Here is a 19,973-nt window from a genome sequence, read left to right as displayed (position 1 = left end):
AGCAGCCAGTTAGCCTAGCTTAGCATAGGGAGCAGGGGAAACAGGCTGACTGTCTGCAGGTCAGAAACACTTCTGATCACTCCTTGAATAAATATCACTGATTGTTTCCATTATTGATTAATCTGTTGAATATTTTCTCTGTTCATTGTTTCATCTTTAAAACATTAAACAACAACAACAAAAAGAAACAAACAAATATTCATTTTGTTGTGACATGAAATCCTTAGAGTGGAGACGCTGATATGAAAAATATTGACTTTTTTCCATAAGAAATGACTCAGAACAAACAATTTATTTCTGTCAATCAATTCTTCAGTTAATCAGCTAATTGTTGCAGCAGGTATCACTTGAAATAATGATACAGCACAATGTATTGATCCAGTCCAAATTACTACTGAGCTGAACAAACCACTGAACCTCCTCATGATGTTTCTGATCTTCAGCTTTGACCAGAATTCAGACACATGTTTTATTTTACTGAATCTCGTTTTCTTTTTGGGTGCAGTGGACTTCCGTAGAAAGAGATCAGACAGCTTTATGAGGAATAATGACCTGTTTCTGTTGTTGTCTGAACTCGTCCTGCAGCTGTCTGATGATAACTGAGGAGGAGGAGGAGGAGGAGGAGGAGGAGGAGTTGCAGAGTTATTATCAGGAATGTGTTAGAAAATCTATTCCCTGAGGTCCTGAGTCATGGGACAGTGTTTGTCGTCAGCAGCTTCACTCATCAGTGATCGTTAATCTTTGTAAGAGAACAACAGAGTGTTTGTTCTGCTGTCGGTCTGTGTGGAGATGAAGGTGATCTCGTCATCTCAGGCTGCAGGGTTTTACTGAAACTGTAGATAAACATTTATGTATTTATTGAGCAGGTAAATTAATTCAGGGTGCGTCAATCAGTGTTCAGCTGACTGTGCATCAGTTTTCGGTTTAAAGGAATACGCCGACGATTTGGGAGTTATGCCCTTTCTCTATCATTTTCATATTGAGACAACATGACACACTATAGTTCCGTGTATCAGACTCCTTCTAAAACGACTAAAAAGGTCTTTCATTTTTCTAATTAATGTTTAAACATGTTTATTTTAAATGCACATGCAGAAATGCCAGCTTCAGGGTTTCTGTAACGTTTATTTGTTCACTTTTACCGAGTAGGCTACTGACCCCCTATAGACTTCAGTTGTATTTGCTAAGCTAAGCCGCAATGCTAACCACTGAGACCCAGCCACTGGACGTACAGACACAAAAAAGATATCAATCATGTTGTCTCAATATGAAAATGATAGAGAAAGGGCATAACTCCCAAATCGTCGGAGTATTCCTTTAAGAATATTTCCTGTAGATGCAGTTGTGATTTATTTTATTTCAGCTCTGAACATGATGTTCGATGTCATGATTTATTTCTCAGCCTGGCAGATCTGGTTGAATATGATGTCAGCTCTCTGAGCCCTCTGATTGGTCAGGTGTGTTGCTGACAGCATAAGCCTGCAGCAGGCTGTTCAGATCTGACCTGAGATCAGACTCAAGTATGATGTTCATACGACCTCTGGCTCAGGCCTGTCTATATGTGTCCAGATATTTTTGTTTCTCCTCCGTACACATGAGCTTTCATTTACAAAATATCTCTGTCCACACTAGAACGCTAAAACGACTCGAAACACTGACGTGTGCAGTGTTCACACAGACAGTGTTGCTGCTGCAACCTCTGTGTTTCCACATTCATGAAGCCGTGCAGCTGCTGTGTCATCAGCAACATGGTCCTGATAATATGTCTCAATAAAACACCTCCTGTTGACAAATGAAGGGATTCTGTCAGGGGACTTTTATTTTGAAACAGAAACAGGAAGAGTTGAGTCAAAAATAGATACTTACAGCTTTTTCATGTCTGTGATACAAACAATTGAAATTGTGGTGAAAGATGGTTATGATGTCATTATGATCATCAAAGGATCATTTTCACTTCCTGTTTGTGGCTGAAAACACGTCACAGAGAAAATATCTGTTTACAGAAATATCTGGATACGTATAGATGGGGCCCCAGCGTTGGGCCCCTGCAGACGTTTTACATGCAGCTGTAACCTCTCTGTCATGTGACGGCAGCAGCCGCAGACGTGTGGCTGCAGTCTGCAGATGTTGTTGTTCCGTGTCTCGCTGTCAGGACTCTAAATGTCACAGTAAAGACTCTGCAGTGAAATCAGCTGGTTATTATAACAGTCAGAAGCTTCATGTTGCAGACGGCCTCCTGGTGTCTGACTGTATACATGTCCACAGTGTCAGAGTGTGTGTCGATCAGGAGTGTGTGTGTCCATCAGGAGTGTGTGTGTCCACCAGGAGTGTGTGTCCACCAGGAGTGTGTGTCCATCAGGAGTGTGTGTGTCCACCAGTGTTTGCAGACCAACAGTCACCAGTATACTTGCTGGCATCGTATGTTTCTACAAACCACAGATACGTTACCTTGGTACATTATTATGTAGCAGATACATGGAAACTTTATGTTGGTTAACATGTGGCATTTCACAGGAGGCAACTGATGATTTTTGGAGGCATAACGATCAGATGTCATTGAGAAGTAACCAAAATATAGAGTATGAGTATGAGAAAAGGATAACGGCCTTTTTACCATCTTTACCAAGAGTGTCTCTCCGTTAGTTTGGTGCTACAGTATTTACACTGAATCATTCAGCATAACGTTTGCCAACCTTTGTTATCTCTGCCATTACAGATAAGTTAATGAAGCTAAGCTCCAGAAGTTAACGTTAGCTTAACTAGAGCCCTTTGGACAACAGCTAACAATGATGTACCATCACCAAAGTACAAAACTAGAACAAAATAGGCTAATGAACTCCCAGCAAACAAGGTGACATGATGAACAACGCAGCTAGGAGCTAACGTTAGGCTAACTTTAGCTAACGTTAGCTAGAGATGTTAAAGATAACTTTATATTTCTTTCCAGCAAAGTGACAATATGTTGCCTCAAACACAATGTTGACTTACCTTAGAACAGATGTAGACATCATTGTTAATCTTATTCACGTTGAGTTGATGTTGTGGTCTAACGTTACCACACAACTTTATCCAAAGGAGACACTTTTCTCGGTTGAGATGTGGTTTAAAGTGTAAAAATACACCTGGTCGCCCAGCCTCTCAGGATACCTTGTGTCAGAGTTGCATGTACCCCATGCACACCGTTTGACCATTTTTAAACTTCAAATCTCAGAAAAAGCTCATAAAACCGAACAAACTGACTTTCTGTAATGCATTTCAATGGACGTCCAGGCAGAGAATGTCCCAGTGTATGGGAATGGCTATACGCACTGTGATTGGCTCATCATGTTTGAGGGCGGGGCTTAGCCGTAGGTTAATTCTTGCTGGAAACACAGGGATGTGTTGGTAAAAATCAACCACCAGTTTAGTTGTTTGTTGGTGCTGAACAGTGTCTGCAGCTCTGCAGGCGTCTCTCTGAGGTGACACACCATCCACCATCCCCTCCACCTCCTGATGACACAGTCAGCTCAGATACTATGACACTTTAGATGACTACAGATGACTACAGATGGCTACAGATGACTTGAGGTGAAACATTTTGTTTGGCGTGTCTCGGCCTGTTGGTGTGTCAGCAGTTCTCGTCCTCTGCAGTTTCACTCTGCTGTTTCCAGAGTTTGTGTTTCCTGGTTGCTGTTTTGATCCCAGCTGACCAAACCTCCAGTCTGCGTTCAGTTTTATTTTCAGCTTCTTTTTTTTAACCTTATCTGAGCGTGCTGTGTTCCTGTTGTGCTCCTGTTCTCAGCAGCTGCTGGTGGAGGCCACACTACTGAAATCTATACTCTTGTTAAACTACAGTTAGTCCTGTAACAATACACTTATGTTGAGCAACAGTTGTTGAACCAAAATAACCTCAAACAACACATTCAAACCTAAAATGACCTTGAGCAGGCTGAAACAATGACTGAGTAGATTTTATCAGAAACTCAGAAATTTGATTGAATCATCAATAAAACATGTAAACAACATTTTGTGGGACATTAAAACTGAAGCTTCAATACAGAGCAGAGAAACAAACAACAACAATCAAACAATAACAGTAAATCTGGCTAAACGTAACCACGTGTGTGTGTGTGTGTGTGTGTGTGTGTGTGTTTGTTGGCTAAACGTAACCACGTGTGTGTGTGTGTGTGTGTGTGTGTGTTGGCTAAACGTAACCACGTGTGTGTGTGTGTGTGTGTGTGTGTGTGTGTGTGTGTGTTGGCTAAATGTAACCACGTGTGTGTGTGTGTGTGTTGGCTAAATGTAACCACGTGTGTGTGTGTGTGTGTGTGTGTGTGTGTGTGTGTTGGCTAAACATAACCACGTGTGTGTGTGTGTGTGTTGGCTAAATGTAACCACGTGTGTGTGTGTGTGTGTGTGTGTGTGTGTGTGTGTGTGTGTGTGTTGGCTAAATGTAACCACGTGTGTGTGTGTGTTGGCTAAACATAACCACGTGTGTGTGTGTGTGTGTGTGTGTGTGTGTGTGTGTGTGTTTGTTGGCTAAACGTAACCACGTGTGTGTGTGTGTGTGTTGGCTAAACGTAACCACGTGTGTGTGTGTGTGTGTGTGTGTGTGTGTTGGCTAAATGTAACCACGTGTGTGTGTGTGTTGGCTAAACGTAACCACGTGTGTGTGTGTGTTGGCTAAACATAACCACGTGTGTGTGTGTGTGTGTTGGCTAAATGTAACCACGTGTGTGTGTGTGTTGGCTAAACATAACTACGTGTGTGTGTGTGTGTGTGTGTGCGTTGGCTAAATGTAACCACGTGTGTGTGTGTGTTGGCTAAACGTAACCACGTGTGTGTGTGTGTGTTGGCTAAACGTAACCACGTGTGTGTGTGTTGGCTAAACGTAACCATGTGTGTGTGTGTGTGTGTGTGTGTGTGTGTGTGTTGGCTAAACGTAACCAGGTGTGTGTGTGTTGGCTAAACGTAACCACGTGTGTGTGTGTGTGTTGGCTAAACGTAACCACGTGTGTGTGTGTGTGTTGGCTAAACATAACCACGTGTGTGTGTGTGTTGGCTAAACGTAACCACGTGTGTGTGTGTGTTGGCTAAACATAACCACGTGTGTGTGTGTGTGTGTTGGCTAAACGTAACCACGTGTGTGTGTGTTGGCTAAATGTAACCACGTGTGTGTGTGTGTGTTGGCTAAACGTAACCACGTGTGTGTGTGTGTGTTGGCTAAACGTAACCACGTGTGTGTGTGTGTTGGCTAAACATAACCACGTGTGTGTGTGTGTGTGTTGGCTAAACGTAACCACGTGTGTGTGTGTTGGCTAAATGTAACCACGTGTGTGTGTGTTGGCTAAATGTAACCACGTGTGTGTGTGTGTGTGTTGGCTAAACGTAACCACGTGTGTGTGTGTGTGTGTGTGTGTGTGTGTTGGCTAAACGTAACCAGGTGTGTGTGTGTGTTGGCTAAACGTAACCGTGTGTGTGTGTGTGTGTGTGTGTGTGTGTGTGTGTTGGCTAAACGTAACCAGGTGTGTGTGTGTGTTGGCTAAACGTAACCACGTGTGTGTGTGTGTGTGTGTGTTGGCTAAATGTAACCACGTGTGTGTGTGTGTTGGCTAAACGTAACCACGTGTGTGTGTGTGTGTGTGTGTGTGTGTGTGTGTGTGTGTTGGCTAAATGTAACCACGTGTGTGTGTGTCTTGGCTAAACGTAACCACGTGTGTGGGTGTGTGTGTGTGTGTGTGTGTGTGTGTTGGCTAAATGTAACCACGTGTGTGTGTGTCTTGACTAAACGTAACCACGTGTGTGTGTGTTGGCTAAACATAACCAGGTGTGTGTGTGTTGGCTAAACGTAACCACGTGTGTGTGTGTGTGTGTGTGTGTGTGTGTGTGTGTTGGCTAAACGTAACCACGTGTGTGTGTGTGTGTTGGCTAAATGTAACCACGTGTGTGTGTGTGTGTGTGTTGGCTAAACGTAACCACGTGTTGGTGGTGTTGTACCAACGTAGTGCTTTTATTTTGAAAGAGACTGTATGCAAACTGTACATTTCCTGTGAAAACAGAAGTGTATTTTGAAAACAGACAATGCATGTAACAGGCTGAAGTTGACACGGCGTCCCAGAACGTCAACAACCAACACGCCCAGGGTACCTTGGACGTCATATGTGGACGTGGAAAGTCCATGACCAAACATGGACATGTGACGAGGTCACAGTGAGGATGATGATGTCAGATGAAACAGGAGCTGAACAGAGAAAGAGTTGAGACCTGATCAGTTGGACAGCAGCTCTGTCCTCGTGTCCTCAGTCTCTTTTATCATGTTGGACAGAACAAACGTCTTCGTCATGTCTCTGTTCTGATCTGCAGTGGACATAAACATGTAGGGTTTGTCCTGATGGTGGCGCTAGAGGAAACATTATGGGGTCTTTAACATGTGAGGGTTCATCCTCAGAGGAGCAGGAAACAGAGCAGGATCACTTCCTGTCCAGTGGTTACTGAGCTGTAACCTGATCTGATTCACCTTTAACTCAGCTCTCCCAGAGCTCCTGCTGTCGGGCCGCTCCCTCCTTCTTATCCTCCCACCTTCCCTCCTTCTCCTCCTCCCTCCCTTCCTTTCCTCCCCCTGCAGCCTGGCACGGCCCCGCCCTTCCTGCTCCAGAGGGGATTTCCCAGCATGCTTCCTCCTTGAAGCCCTGGCAGTGTTTTAAATGACAGAGCGTCCTCCGCTGCCTTCAGGGTTAAACAAACAGAGTTTGTTCCAGGCTGCAGAGAGACGACGGACGGACTGACTGTCTGTCTGTCTGTCTGTCTGTCTAACAGTCATCTGTCTCCAGTTCTTGCTTGTTCTTCTTCTGTGTAAGAAACCACACTGTCGTTTACTGGACTGATATGGAAACAATCCAAAACATGGTATGGACAGCGTCTCCTCATCAGGGACTCTGCAGAGCTGCTGCTCTGATAGTGAGGAGGACACGGATACACAGATACATACATGTATACACGGACACACAGATACATACATGTATACACAGATACATACATGTATACACGGACACACAGATACATACATGTATACACAGATACATACATGTATACACGGACACACAGATACATACATGTATACACAGATACATACATGTATACACGGACACACAGATACATACATGTATACACAGATACACAGATACATACATGTATACACGGACACACAGATACATACATGTATACACAGATACATACATGTATACACGGACACACAGATACATACATGTATACACAGATACATACATGTATACACGGACACACAGATACATACATGTATACACGGATACACAGATACATACATGTATACACGGACACACAGATACATACATGTATACACAGATACATACATGTATACACGGACACACAGATACATACATGTATACACAGACACAGATACATACATGTATACACAGATACACAGATACATACATGTATACACAGATACATACATGTATACACAGATACATACATGTATACACAGATACACAGATACATACATGTATACACAGATACATACATGTATACACAGATACATACATGTATACACGGATACACAGATACATACATGTATACACGGACACACAGATACATACATGTATACACGGACACACAGATACATACATGTATACACAGATACATACATGTATACACGGACACACAGATACATACATGTATACACAGATACACAGATACATACATGTATACACAGACACACAGATACATACATGTATACACAGATACATACATGTATACACAGATACACAGATACATACATGTATACACAGATACACAGATACATACATGTATACACAGATACATACATGTATACACAGATACATACATGTATACACGGATACACAGATACATACATGTATACACGGACACACAGATACATACATGTATACACGGACACACAGATACATACATGTATACACAGATACATACATGTATACACGGACACACAGATACATACATGTATACACAGATACATACATGTATACACGGACACACAGATACATACATGTATACACAGACACACAGATACATACATGTATACACAGACACAGATACATACATGTATACACAGATACACAGATACATACATGTATACACAGATACATACATGTATACACGGACACACAGATACATACATGTATACACAGATACATACATGTATACACGGACACACAGATACATACATGTATACACGGACACACAGATACATACATGTATACACAGATACATACATGTATACACGGATACACAGATACATACATGTATACACGGACACACAGATACATACATGTATACACAGATACATACATGTATACACGGACACACAGATACATACATGTATACACAGACACAGATACATACATGTATACACAGATACACAGATACATACATGTAGACACAGATACATACATGTAGACACAGATACATACATGTATACACAGATACACAGATACATACATGTATACACAGATACACAGATACATACATGTATACACAGATACACAGATACATACATGTATACACAGACACAGATACATACATGTATACACAGATACATACATGTATACACAGACACACAGATACATACATGTATACACAGATACACAGATACATACATGTATACACAGATACACAGATACATACATGTATACACAGATACACAGATACATACATGTATACACAGACACAGATACATACATGTATACACAGATACATACATGTATACACAGACACACAGATACATACATGTATACACAGATACACAGATACATACATGTATACACAGATACACAGATACATACATGTATACACAGACACACAGATACATACATGTATACACAGACACACAGATACATACATGTATACACAGACACAGATACATACATGTATACACAGATACACAGATACATACATGTATACACAGATACATACATGTATACACAGACACACAGATACATACATGTATACACAGACACAGATACATACATGTATACACAGATACACAGATACATACATGTATACACAGATACATACATGTATACACAGATACACAGATACATACATGTATACACAGATACACAGATACATACATGTATACACAGATACATACATGTATACACAGATACACAGATACATACATGTATACACAGACACACAGATACATACATGTATACACAGATACACAGATACATACATGTATACACAGATACATACATGTATACACAGATACACAGATACATACATGTATACACAGATACATACATGTATACACAGACATACAGATACATACATGTATACACAGACACACAGATACATACATGCATACACAGACACGCAGATACATACATGTATACACAGATACATACATGTATACACAGACACACAGATACATACATGCATACACAGACACACAGATACATACATGTATACACAGATACATACATGTATACAGAGACACACAGAAACATGCAGGTTAAACAGAAACAGTAAGCAGCTGAATGAGAGCAGAGTTAAGGGAGTCTTGTCTCTTTGGCTCAGACACTGTTTCATGTTGCTGATGAATCCTGTTTGGTCACGTCCTCTTCCCTCCTCTGTCAAAGTTTAATCAGTCAGCTTATTAATGGTGCGTTCAGGTGATCCTCCTCAGCTTGTAAAAGTCAGACACTTCTGAATGAACTCCTGCAGGATGGAAGTGATGAGTACAGATATATAAAGTCTGCTGGATGTGGTGGATCAAGACTTCGTCTGTAAACTGATGGATGAGTCCGACAGATATTATATTACATCATCATAGTTTTCCCTCCATTAAATGATGAGTGAAGCGGCTGATGCAGCGCTGCTGAAGATCAATGAAAAATAAAGAAAACTAAAAACAGCAAATTTTCACATTTGAATTCAGAAGCTTAAACAAACAAACTAAAGATGTTTCACTTTAAATTATGATGTGTAGCTTTCTATGTTAAATCATCTTGAAACAACTGGACCAGTGTTTTATATCTGAGTCATGCTCTCACATCCCAAACGTTTCCAACAAAGTTCAGACTTAGACAAATCTGTCATTTTAATCAAGGTCATGCTGCGTGTCAGTTGGTGGCCTTCGCCTGTCAGTGACATCATATCCCCTCTGCTCATGTGTCCATGTTCAACGTACTCTCACAGAACAGTTCGCATGATATCCTACATATTAGCACCCTACAAATGATGTCACGTCCTTAACGTGCAGTTACATGATTACTGTAAAGTTCCAGAGGTTAGCTTTAGGATCAGAAACACGGTGAGAACGAACCTTAACATGACTCACGCAGATCTGATCACGTGACTACAGGGGAAAGTCCGCACTAAAGTCTGTTTCTTTGCGACCGGACTGCTTCCTGTTTACTGCCGTCAACACAGTGGTCACATGATCGCAGCCTTTCAGAATCTGTAGGATTTGTACGACATTGGGTGGATTCATTTATGAACACGTCCTGTAAGTTTTAACTCGTCTGTCAGAAGCTTCATAAATTGGCTTTTTATCCAGTTTTAAGTTTTTACAATGTGTTTTTAAGATCTTTTTTTTTCTTTTTTAACTTTATTTTTTAACCACATGAAGAAATTTAATTCTCAGACGTCTGGATCTGAAGTTATCAGAGAAACAAGCTGAGCAAACGTGAGCAGAAGCTCGACTCCAGCTGCTGCTGAGCCGGACAGCATCAGAGAAACACTGATTTATAACCTGAACATCTTTGTTCAGTGTTTCCTGCTGTAAATCAGCTGCTGTGTGTGTTTCTGAGAGGAAGAGACGTCTGTGGACAATTCAGCTCTGAAGGAGTTCTAACTGCAGTGACGGCATCACTGTCACTGAAGAGATTATTGAGATATTTGACGAGTGATTATCTGGTGATCGACGATGTGATTAGTCAGCAACTGTGTGTGTGTGTGTGTGTGTGTGTGTGTGTGTGTGTGTCTCTGTGTGTTTGTGGCTGGTGATGACATCATGAATCACACTGTGACTGTGTTTCCTTCCATGTTTTGTTGCAGCTGGTTGGTGCTGACACTTTGTTGTTCTAGCAGCACCTCACACAGCTCAGCGCCCCCTGCAGGTCTGAACACACACACAGCAGCTTTGTCTGTAACGGTGTGACCCTGCAGCAGCTGCCTGTAGTCTTTGAGCAAGGCACTGCAGTCTGTAACGGTGTGACCCTGCAGCAGCTGCCTGTAGCTCCTGTCAGTCATACAGTCTGAACTCTGCAGACATTGAAATCATTATTTATGTTTTCTTCTCACTGACCTGTTGTCTCATGATCATGTGATCAGTTGTGTTCCTGTGATGATGACATGATGAAGATGAGATAAGGTAGACAGTGTAGGTGATGTCTGGTGGTGATGTAGTTTCCTCCAGCTGTAAAAGAAAGAAGTGTCTGTGGTGACAGAGTCAGGTGGTCGTCAGCTGTCAGTTTACAGCTCAGTGACTTCACAGATAAACTATCCTCTGCTCTGTATCGTGGTGCGTTCAGGTGACACCGGTCAGCTCTTAAATCTGGTGAACAGGTGCTCCTTCAGTGTCTCAGTGCTGGCTGAGTCCTGAAAAATGTCTGATGTAATGAGGAGCTCCTGAAGGCATCGTTAGTTTGAGACTTTGAGGGTAAAATAATATCAGGCGGACGACGTTTGGACCTTCAGTCCTCTGCTGATGAATGAAGACGTGACAGACATCGTTAGAGGACAGGCTGAATATTTGGTTTATTTTAGAAGAGGAAACTATTTGACTCTAATGACCTCTGAGTCTCTCTGAGTCTCTCTGAGTCTTTGAGTCTCTCTGAGTCTCTGAGTCTCTCTGAGTCTCTGAGTCTCTGAGTCTCTCTCTGAGTCTTTCTGAGTCTCTCTGAGTCTCTGAGTCTCTCTGAGTCTCTCTGTAGCTGACAGGAATGTAAACACAACATGACGCTAATGATGCGTTCACTGCCCTGAGATCAAATCACTGACCAGCTCTGATTTCGGACGGAGAACAAGAGTTCAGTTTGACAGAGAAAAACATGTGTTCTGTGGTTGATGGTTAAAGTTTCAATGTTCCTGCTGTGTGAAGCTTTGCAGTCCTGATTTGATTAACCCTTAAACTCCCTTCAGCTCTGCAGAGACTCTTCAGACTGAGCTACACATTAGAATAATGATGTAAATGTTTCAGAGCTCACTGTTGACAGTGATACACTGGTGTTAGGCACAGGTTGAAGATGAGTTTGTGACCTCGTGAAGCTTCATCAGCAACACATGATGAGTCTAAACAGAAAAACACAGCTGTTCCTGTTTAATGTGAAACAAACACATTTTAACGAACATTAAAAACAAACCTGTAAACGCCTCATAAATTCTCAGAGAACATTTGACATCACAGAAGAATTTGAAACGAACAGACTGAAGGATGATGTTCTTAAAACTACAAACATGGCTGCTGTGATGACTCCAGATCCCACTGATAACTGCTTTTATTGATGTTTGTGGATCCCATCAGAACAGATCAGAACAGTCTGTCTGTGTGAGTTTTTCCTCTAAATAAAGCTCTCAGTTTAACTCAATTAGCATCAGTGGCACTAACAGGAAATACCACACTAAGTTTATCTGGGTCACTTCCTGTCTCTGCAGGATAAACACATGAATCCTTCCGTCCGTCCGTCTGATTCATGATCTCTAGTGTGAGACACTCACTTCTGCAGTTTGATGTTAAACCAGAAACAGGACAAACAGACAAAGTGACGGTGGAATCAGTTCACCACATTTTAACTCAACCTAACGTTATTAATACGTCACCTTTCATACAAACATGCAGCCCAGAGTGCTTCATGTGAGACACACACGCAGGTATCAGTGTAAGAGCAGCAGTGTGTTTCCTCTGTGTAACAAACACCTGAACATGAAGAACAACCTGCTCTGTATTTATACTGACCTGAGTCCTGCTTCATTCATGCTGTGCAGATGGTTTTTACATTCTGATGTGAGTTCAGTATTCTGTAGGAATGATCAGCTGCAGTGTGACTGGATGGAAATGACGGTCACTGATGTAAAAGTGTTTCCTGCTGACAGACTCTCCACAGTAAAAGTTAACGGGGCAAATAACAGATGGTGAAAAGAAAAATCTGTCTAATAAATAAAGATATTTATTTGAGCTCTGTTGTCATTTACAGCTGATTTTTAACTGGATGGTGAATCAGAAAACAAATAAAATATAAAACTTGGCAGTGATTCACTGGAGATTGATCTATTATCCGTCTTCACTCAGCATGAAGCTCCACTGATGTTGTGATGAATCAGATCAGTCTGATCAGCTGCAGCCTCAAGATGGTGAACCAGAACGACTTCTTCAGCCCTAGAGTGGTCTCCTCTGGTCTGAATCAGGGACTCATGTTGTTCCAAAGTTGTATAATTGTCTAGAGTTGGTTGGTGTTCTCACGGCAGCATTTACAAGAGGACCAGATCAAATGCCTTGTGTGAGAAAGCTGCTCTTGATTGGTCAGAATTTCCATGTGGGAAAAATCCAGGAAGTAAAGCAAACGTTGAAGAAGAGTACACTTGCAAGATAAATGTGACACTTTCTAATGTCACAATGGAGGGACAACTACGCAGGTTGATTTTAGCGCTGCTCATCGTGGACTATATTGCTGTCATTGTTCATTTTAGTCAAACCATACAGTTTGAAAACGAGGCGCGGCTCCAACTAGAAAACAATGTTTTGATGCATTGGATGTGCTGAATGTGCATATTAAGGCAGTACAGGAGGAGGTGCACATTAATAATCCTCCAGGACTGTAACATGCTCATGTTTAACCCAAACAATGTGTCATGTGACTGCAGTTGCTTCACATCCAGGTCGCAACACCTTCTCACCACAAACCAACCGCACCAGAGTTCCTTTGGAACCGGACCGAGACCACCTCTTCAAGAAGGTCTCAGTCTGGTTGTTTTGGTGTGTTCACACCTGCACAAATGAACTGCACCAAACAGGACAGGTGTGAAAGCACCTTGAGAGGCCTGGGGTGCACCCGAAGTTCATACAGTGCACACAGCCTCACGCTGTAGCTGATTAAATGTCTGCTCTGCTCAGTGCTGCTGCTGCTGGTCGGGAGGTTCACTGCAAAAACACTGTTACTGTGTTTATTTTATAATTAGTGCTCTTTTAATTTACATCAGGAAAATATAAAGTGAAGTTCTCAGTGAACATTAACGTGTTCCTCTCAGCACTTCTTTAGTTCATCGTCTCTGACAATAACGAGACAAATAGCACAGAGTATTCTTCTGTTGACAGACAGACGGGACAGTCGGACACTGAGCTGTCTACCTTTAAATTTAAAATGGACTTCATGCATTCAGGGTGTCTGTTGTCGTCATCCTCGTCCTCCTCCTCCTGACACCTGTCTGAGTGTTGTTGTCTCTGTATGAACCGTTTGTCTGACGGCACATGAACGCAACCTGAGTCCTCTGCAGTCTATGTGAGGGAGCTCAGTCAGGACAGAAGAATCTCACACTCTGTCCGTCCTCCGACCTCTCAGCTGCTGCAGTGAAACTGTGACCGGCTGGCGGCCATCTTGGGTCAGAGTTGGATGTTGGGGAGTGTGAGTCAGTCTCCTCTCTGAGAGGAAACACTCAATGTGTCTCCAGTCACAGTGAAGTGGAGCTCCAGTCCCAGCTGGACGAGGTCATCTAACTGGCCTACTGTCCTTGTCCCAGTATACAAGCACGGGAGGGGAATCCATTTATTGAGCCAAGTATGTGCGACTCCTCTACGATAGGTGGAGATATGCCCCCTTTCAGCTTGTTAGTATTGGACCTTTTTCCTGTTGACCTATTACGTCACAGACCAAACAATGGACAAACAAGTTAGCTACGGTTAGCTAGCTGCTAACTGCTACCATGGTGGACAACTTTACAGCTCTGTACATTTGGTCCGTCCAAAAAGTCACGGCTCTGGATGTAGATTTCTCCATGTTGTTACCGGCTTCTTCTTCTCTTACACATTTAATGCTATTGGACTTCCGGGTCAAAGCCTGTTTCCTGGACCTGACCTCAGTAACTTTATGTTAAAGACATAACGTCATTCGTCCGTAGGATATCACGCTAACTGTTCTATGGTAATTGGTTGCCTGTGAAGGTCAAACTGAAACAGTGAACACAGTCCATTTATTGTTAAAGTTGATGTTATATCCAGATTGTCTCAGATGAAGACATTATAATGATATAACCTAATTCTGAGGACCAGGTCTGACTCTTCTGACGCTCTGAAGCACTTGGTTGTGAACTTTATCAATAATTAGGAGAGAACATGGCTGCTCCCTGCACGACGCCTCATGTTTCTGAATTAAGTCCAACATTTCTTTGGCATTTGTTCTTTAAGTTCTTCTCAGTCGTCAGCTGCTGGTTCATCATGTCTGTGATGACATCAGAATATCTCCAGCTGGACCAAAGACACAGATATCTGTGTTTTATGATCAAATGTAAAACTTAATCTGAGCTCTGAGTCTTTGTCTCTCTGAGACTCTGAGTTCAGCTCTGTGGTGAAACTCTGACGTCATCTCTTTATTTTTAGTTTATGAATCAGTGTTTCAGATCCTGTGGTGAAACAGTTGGACAGGGCTGAAGTATTTTGGGATGGAAGGACACAGACAGACAGACAGACAGACAGACAGACAGACAGGTATGTGGTGTGTATCTGCAGACAGCAGCTCTCTGTAATCTCTGGGACAAACTCTCCATCTGTCGTCTGTTTGCTTGTAATTTAGTCTGAAATGAGAAGTTGCTTCTGCTCTGTTTGTCCCTCTGAGACCTGCCAGTGTTTAAAGTAGTGATCACACACACACATGTTCAAACTGTTTAGACTAGGGATGGGCAGCACAAGCAAAAACACTATTCGAAAATCATGGCAACTATTCGACAATTTTTCGAATAATCCCCCCCCCTCACTGCAGGGCGCGAGCCAGCCATGGAGCTGTGCGGCGCAGTGCCACCGGTGTGGATGACACAATCGGTTAACATGGGCACCGAAAGGAAACAAGAGCTGAATTGCATGTCACATAAAGGGGGGGAATAAGACGGCGAATAGTAATAGTCGCATTAAAAAATCGATTTTTCAAAAATAAAACGACTATTTGAAATTCGAAAATCATGACCCATCCCTAGTTTAGACGCTCAGATGTTTAGTTTAAATCCAGTGGAGATCGTGTCAACGTGTTCTTAGATCTGTCTGACGTGTCCTGAACGTGTCCTGAACGTGTCCTGAACGTGTCCTGAACACTCGGAGGTGTAGAATCATGTCCATGTTCTCTCTGGTTGATCTCACCTGTTTGTGCTGCTGTGCACTTTCTTTCTGCGTCCTGCTGCAGATTTCTGGATCCTGTCGGTGTAGAAATGCCTCGTCCTCGTGTTACATGTTTGTTCAGTCAGTCGACACTCGACTGTGAAACTGTTCATCAGAGCTTCATAATAAGCAGCTGCTGTTTCTGGAACATGACGGCTGCTCCGACCTGCTGCTGCTGGACGTTTAGATTCTGCTGTCCAGCACACGGAGGAACTCCTGAACCTGATGACTCGTCCTCACCCACGTGTCACCTACAACACACCCACCATATCTCACCCACACCTCACCCACACCTCACCCATATCTCACCCATAACTCACCCTATATCATATCTAATCTACATTCCACCTATATCTTACTCTTATCTCACCTACAACACACCCGAATCTCGTCCAAGTATCTCTGAGGGAATTTAAAGCTCCTCAGCAGAGAGGCGTCAGGTGAAGATGAGATTCGCGCTGAGCTGCTGAAGGCTCTGGACTCTGCTGGACTCTGCTGGACTCTGCTGGACTGACGTGTCTCTCCCATGTCTCTAACAGAGTTGTAGTGTGTAACACCGTATCACGAGCAGTGTGTCTCTCTGTTGGTGGAGTGATGAGTCTCATCTTGAGACTCAGCGTCCTCAGTAACATGGAAATGAGTTTGGTCTGTAAATATTTGAGTGGGAGCACAGAACATGTTTTCTGATGTCAAACAGACATCCTGGGTCAGACACACTCAGCTGTTACCTCACTTACAGAACTAATAGTGGGTGCTCAGTAGCTCAGCGGCTGTGGGTTTGATCCCAGTCTGTAGATGGCACTAGAGGGCGTAGCCAAACGTTTCTTACAGCAACAAACAAGGTGACGGTGAAGGAGTATTTAATGTTGTACCTTTAAACGGAGGCAGTGCTGTAGACGTCTGTTAAATACATCCTGACCTGCAGACGGAGAACTCTTCCCTCTAACTTTACTGTTTATTACATGTTGTATCTCACTTGAACAACGTTACTCTGCCTCTGTGCTCTCAGGTGGTTCTGCTCTGTCTCATCTGTGTCCGTAAGGTTTCAGATAACGTGCACAAACATGTAATGTAATGAACACAGAGTCTGGACAGAAGCTCCGTCTGTCTCTGTACACAACAGTGAGCATAAATGAGCCCTTTGACCTGATGATGGAGATGAGAGGTCAGAGGTCACCTGAGGTCACAGAGGTGGAAGAAGTACTCTGATCTTTTACTGCAGTGAAAGCAGTAACACCACAGAGTAGAAATACTCTGTTACAAGTTAAAGTACTTGAGTAACTGTACAGCTGGATGCCATAATTCCAGAGGGCAGCGTGGTGCAGCTGTTGGTGACCAAACAGAAGAGATGAATCCATTCACTCTGAGCAGGGTGAGATTTATGGTTCATGTTTCCACGACGGCCGACTCCCATGACTTCCTGTTGCTATGACGGGCCGTGGTCACTGACTCTGTGTGTGTGTGTGTGTGTGTGTGTGTTTCAGATCCTCTTTGTGCTTTGATTTATATCACAGTCATTTTCTCATGAACTGTTTAAATGTTCTCGGCTCCTTCACTTTATTCATGTTCAGTGTCTGACAGGACGTCACATCAGCAACACTTCCTGCCTCAGGACCAGCTCTCTGAAACCAGCTCTCTGAAACGAAGTCTCTGTAACAAGCTCCCTACAACAATCTCTCTGAAACAAGTCCTGACTCCCCACTGAATCGGCAAACTGTCTGTAGCTGCTGTCAACAGAGCTGCTCTCCTCCCTGAGAGTCCGGTTAGCACAAGCTAACACAGCAGCAGCACTCACATCCAACACTGAGCCTGAAATGACTTGACTCTGTTGTTTAACCTGTGATGTTTCAGGTCATCAGTACGTCCCATTCATGTGGACACGATATCTCAAGAATGCCTCGAGGCAATTTCTTCAAATTTTGCACAAACAGCCACGTTGACTCAACAACGACCTTCACACAAATGATGAAATAATATATACAACCACGGGGCAGGCTGGTGGGCGGAGTCATACAACCATGGGGTGGACAGGTGGGCGGAGTCATACAACCACAGGGTGGTGATTGTAGTTTCCTCCTGTAGCAGGATGGTAATCAGTGATTCCAGACTTTATGCAGCGCTGACTCAGAGCTGTAGAGAAAGTTCTGACTACGTGAGACCAACAGATATTTGATGGTGGTTGTTGGAGGAGCCTGAGGTCTAACTGTCGGTTGTTATGCAGATGAAAAATAAAAAAAAATTGAAACTTAAATTTCTTCCTCAGCTCTTCCTCGTCAGCCTCTCTCTGCTGCTGGATGAACTTACTGTGTTTAAACTGCAGAATTTAAAATCTCTCGTGGTTTCCTCTGAAACACAGAGTGAGTCAGGGGTCGTGACCTCTGATAGAAACAAACAGGAAGCTGTTTCATTCCTTTCTGGTGACCCCCCCCCCCCCCCCCCCCCTTTAAGGGCTCCCTCAGTACCTCACAGCTCCGAGCTCTGCAGCTTCTGAGCGGCTCTGTAAGGCTGGAAATCTGACATCAGATTCAAAGCTCTGATTATTTTCATGATATTACTGAAAGTTTAACCTGATGTGACGGATCGTCTCTGTTGCTCCTGCTGAACTGTGAAAACGCTTAGACTGATGTTTCCTCCTCTAACAAACAATCTTTGCAGAGACAGAACAGAGCGCGGCTGACTACAGACAATAATCAGGTCTCATTTTGGCCTCTGAGGAACTTCCGTATGCTGATTAGCTCCAGCTGATATGATAACAATGATAATAATCAACCATCAGTGCTTTAACCAGCTGAAAACAATGTTTGACATGTATTTACTGTGTGACGTAATGTTTCCTGTGTTTCTTCTTCCTGTGTGTTTCAGAGAAGCTGTATAACTCTCAGGGTCCAGAGCTGCGACGCTCCCTGTTCTCCCTCAAACAGCTCTTCCAGGTAACAAACACACACTCCTCTCATTAACAGCTTTATTTAATCTCTGATGTAAAGACAGCAGAGCCGCAGATATCAGCCTGAGCTCAGGGCTCAAACATCAAACCACATCACACACTGCCGCTGCACCACATGTTGGTGTGAGTCAGTCTCCACATCGTCTTCGTGTCAAATTAAAGTCACGATACAACACCAAACTTTCATCCAGGTGATTCTGTGACATGTAATGAGTAATAAAACAGTCAGGTGTAAAACATCACAGTGACTTTTGTTTCCTTACATTGACAAACAGAGGAGATAAATTATTATCAGCTGTTTGACTAAAATGATGTTTCCTTGGTTTTGGGTGGAGAAGCTTGATCGGCTGAAATGTTGACGACTAAAACATCTTCAGTTTTCATCGACTCAGCGACACTCAAACAGTTTTCTTTGACAGATAAAATGCCCAGACTTTTCCTCTGAGCTAAAACTGGACTGAAAAAATAAAATGAATATGATAAATACGAACACGACACTTGACTCAGGACTAAAACTAAGTCTAAAAAATAGCTGACAAAATCAACACTATCATGAAAGTCCTACCCGTGTGGTGATGTGACGTGTTCTCTGTCTGCAGGATGATAAAGACCTGGTTCCAGAGTTCGTGGCCTCTGAAGGTTTGACGTGTTTCATTAAAGTTGGAGCGGAGG

The 19,973-nt window shown here is 42.8% G+C and overlaps 1 protein-coding gene across 6 annotated transcripts in view; it reads left to right on the top strand.

Annotated features, from left to right (window-relative positions):
- The window catches only part of fhod1 (formin homology 2 domain containing 1), an 86,823-nt gene that overhangs the window by 25,353 nt on the left and 41,497 nt on the right, over window positions 1-19,973 (top strand). For all 6 annotated transcript variants that reach the window (XM_033619952.2, XM_033619943.2, XM_078173029.1 and 3 more), the window contains exons 4-5: window positions 19,220-19,287; window positions 19,901-19,973. The exon at window positions 19,901-19,973 is cut by the window's right edge and continues 33 nt beyond it. In XM_033619952.2, coding sequence (XP_033475843.1) covers window positions 19,220-19,287; window positions 19,901-19,973 — 141 coding nt within the window. The remainder of the gene's footprint in view (window positions 1-19,219; window positions 19,288-19,900) is intronic.

This window comes from Epinephelus lanceolatus, chromosome 2 (assembly GCF_041903045.1).
Source record: "Epinephelus lanceolatus isolate andai-2023 chromosome 2, ASM4190304v1, whole genome shotgun sequence".
In the NCBI taxonomy this organism is placed as follows: domain Eukaryota; kingdom Metazoa; phylum Chordata; class Actinopteri; order Perciformes; family Serranidae; genus Epinephelus; species Epinephelus lanceolatus.
Note: the sequence above shows the minus strand (reverse complement) of the source record. Positions and strands in the feature narration are given on the sequence as shown.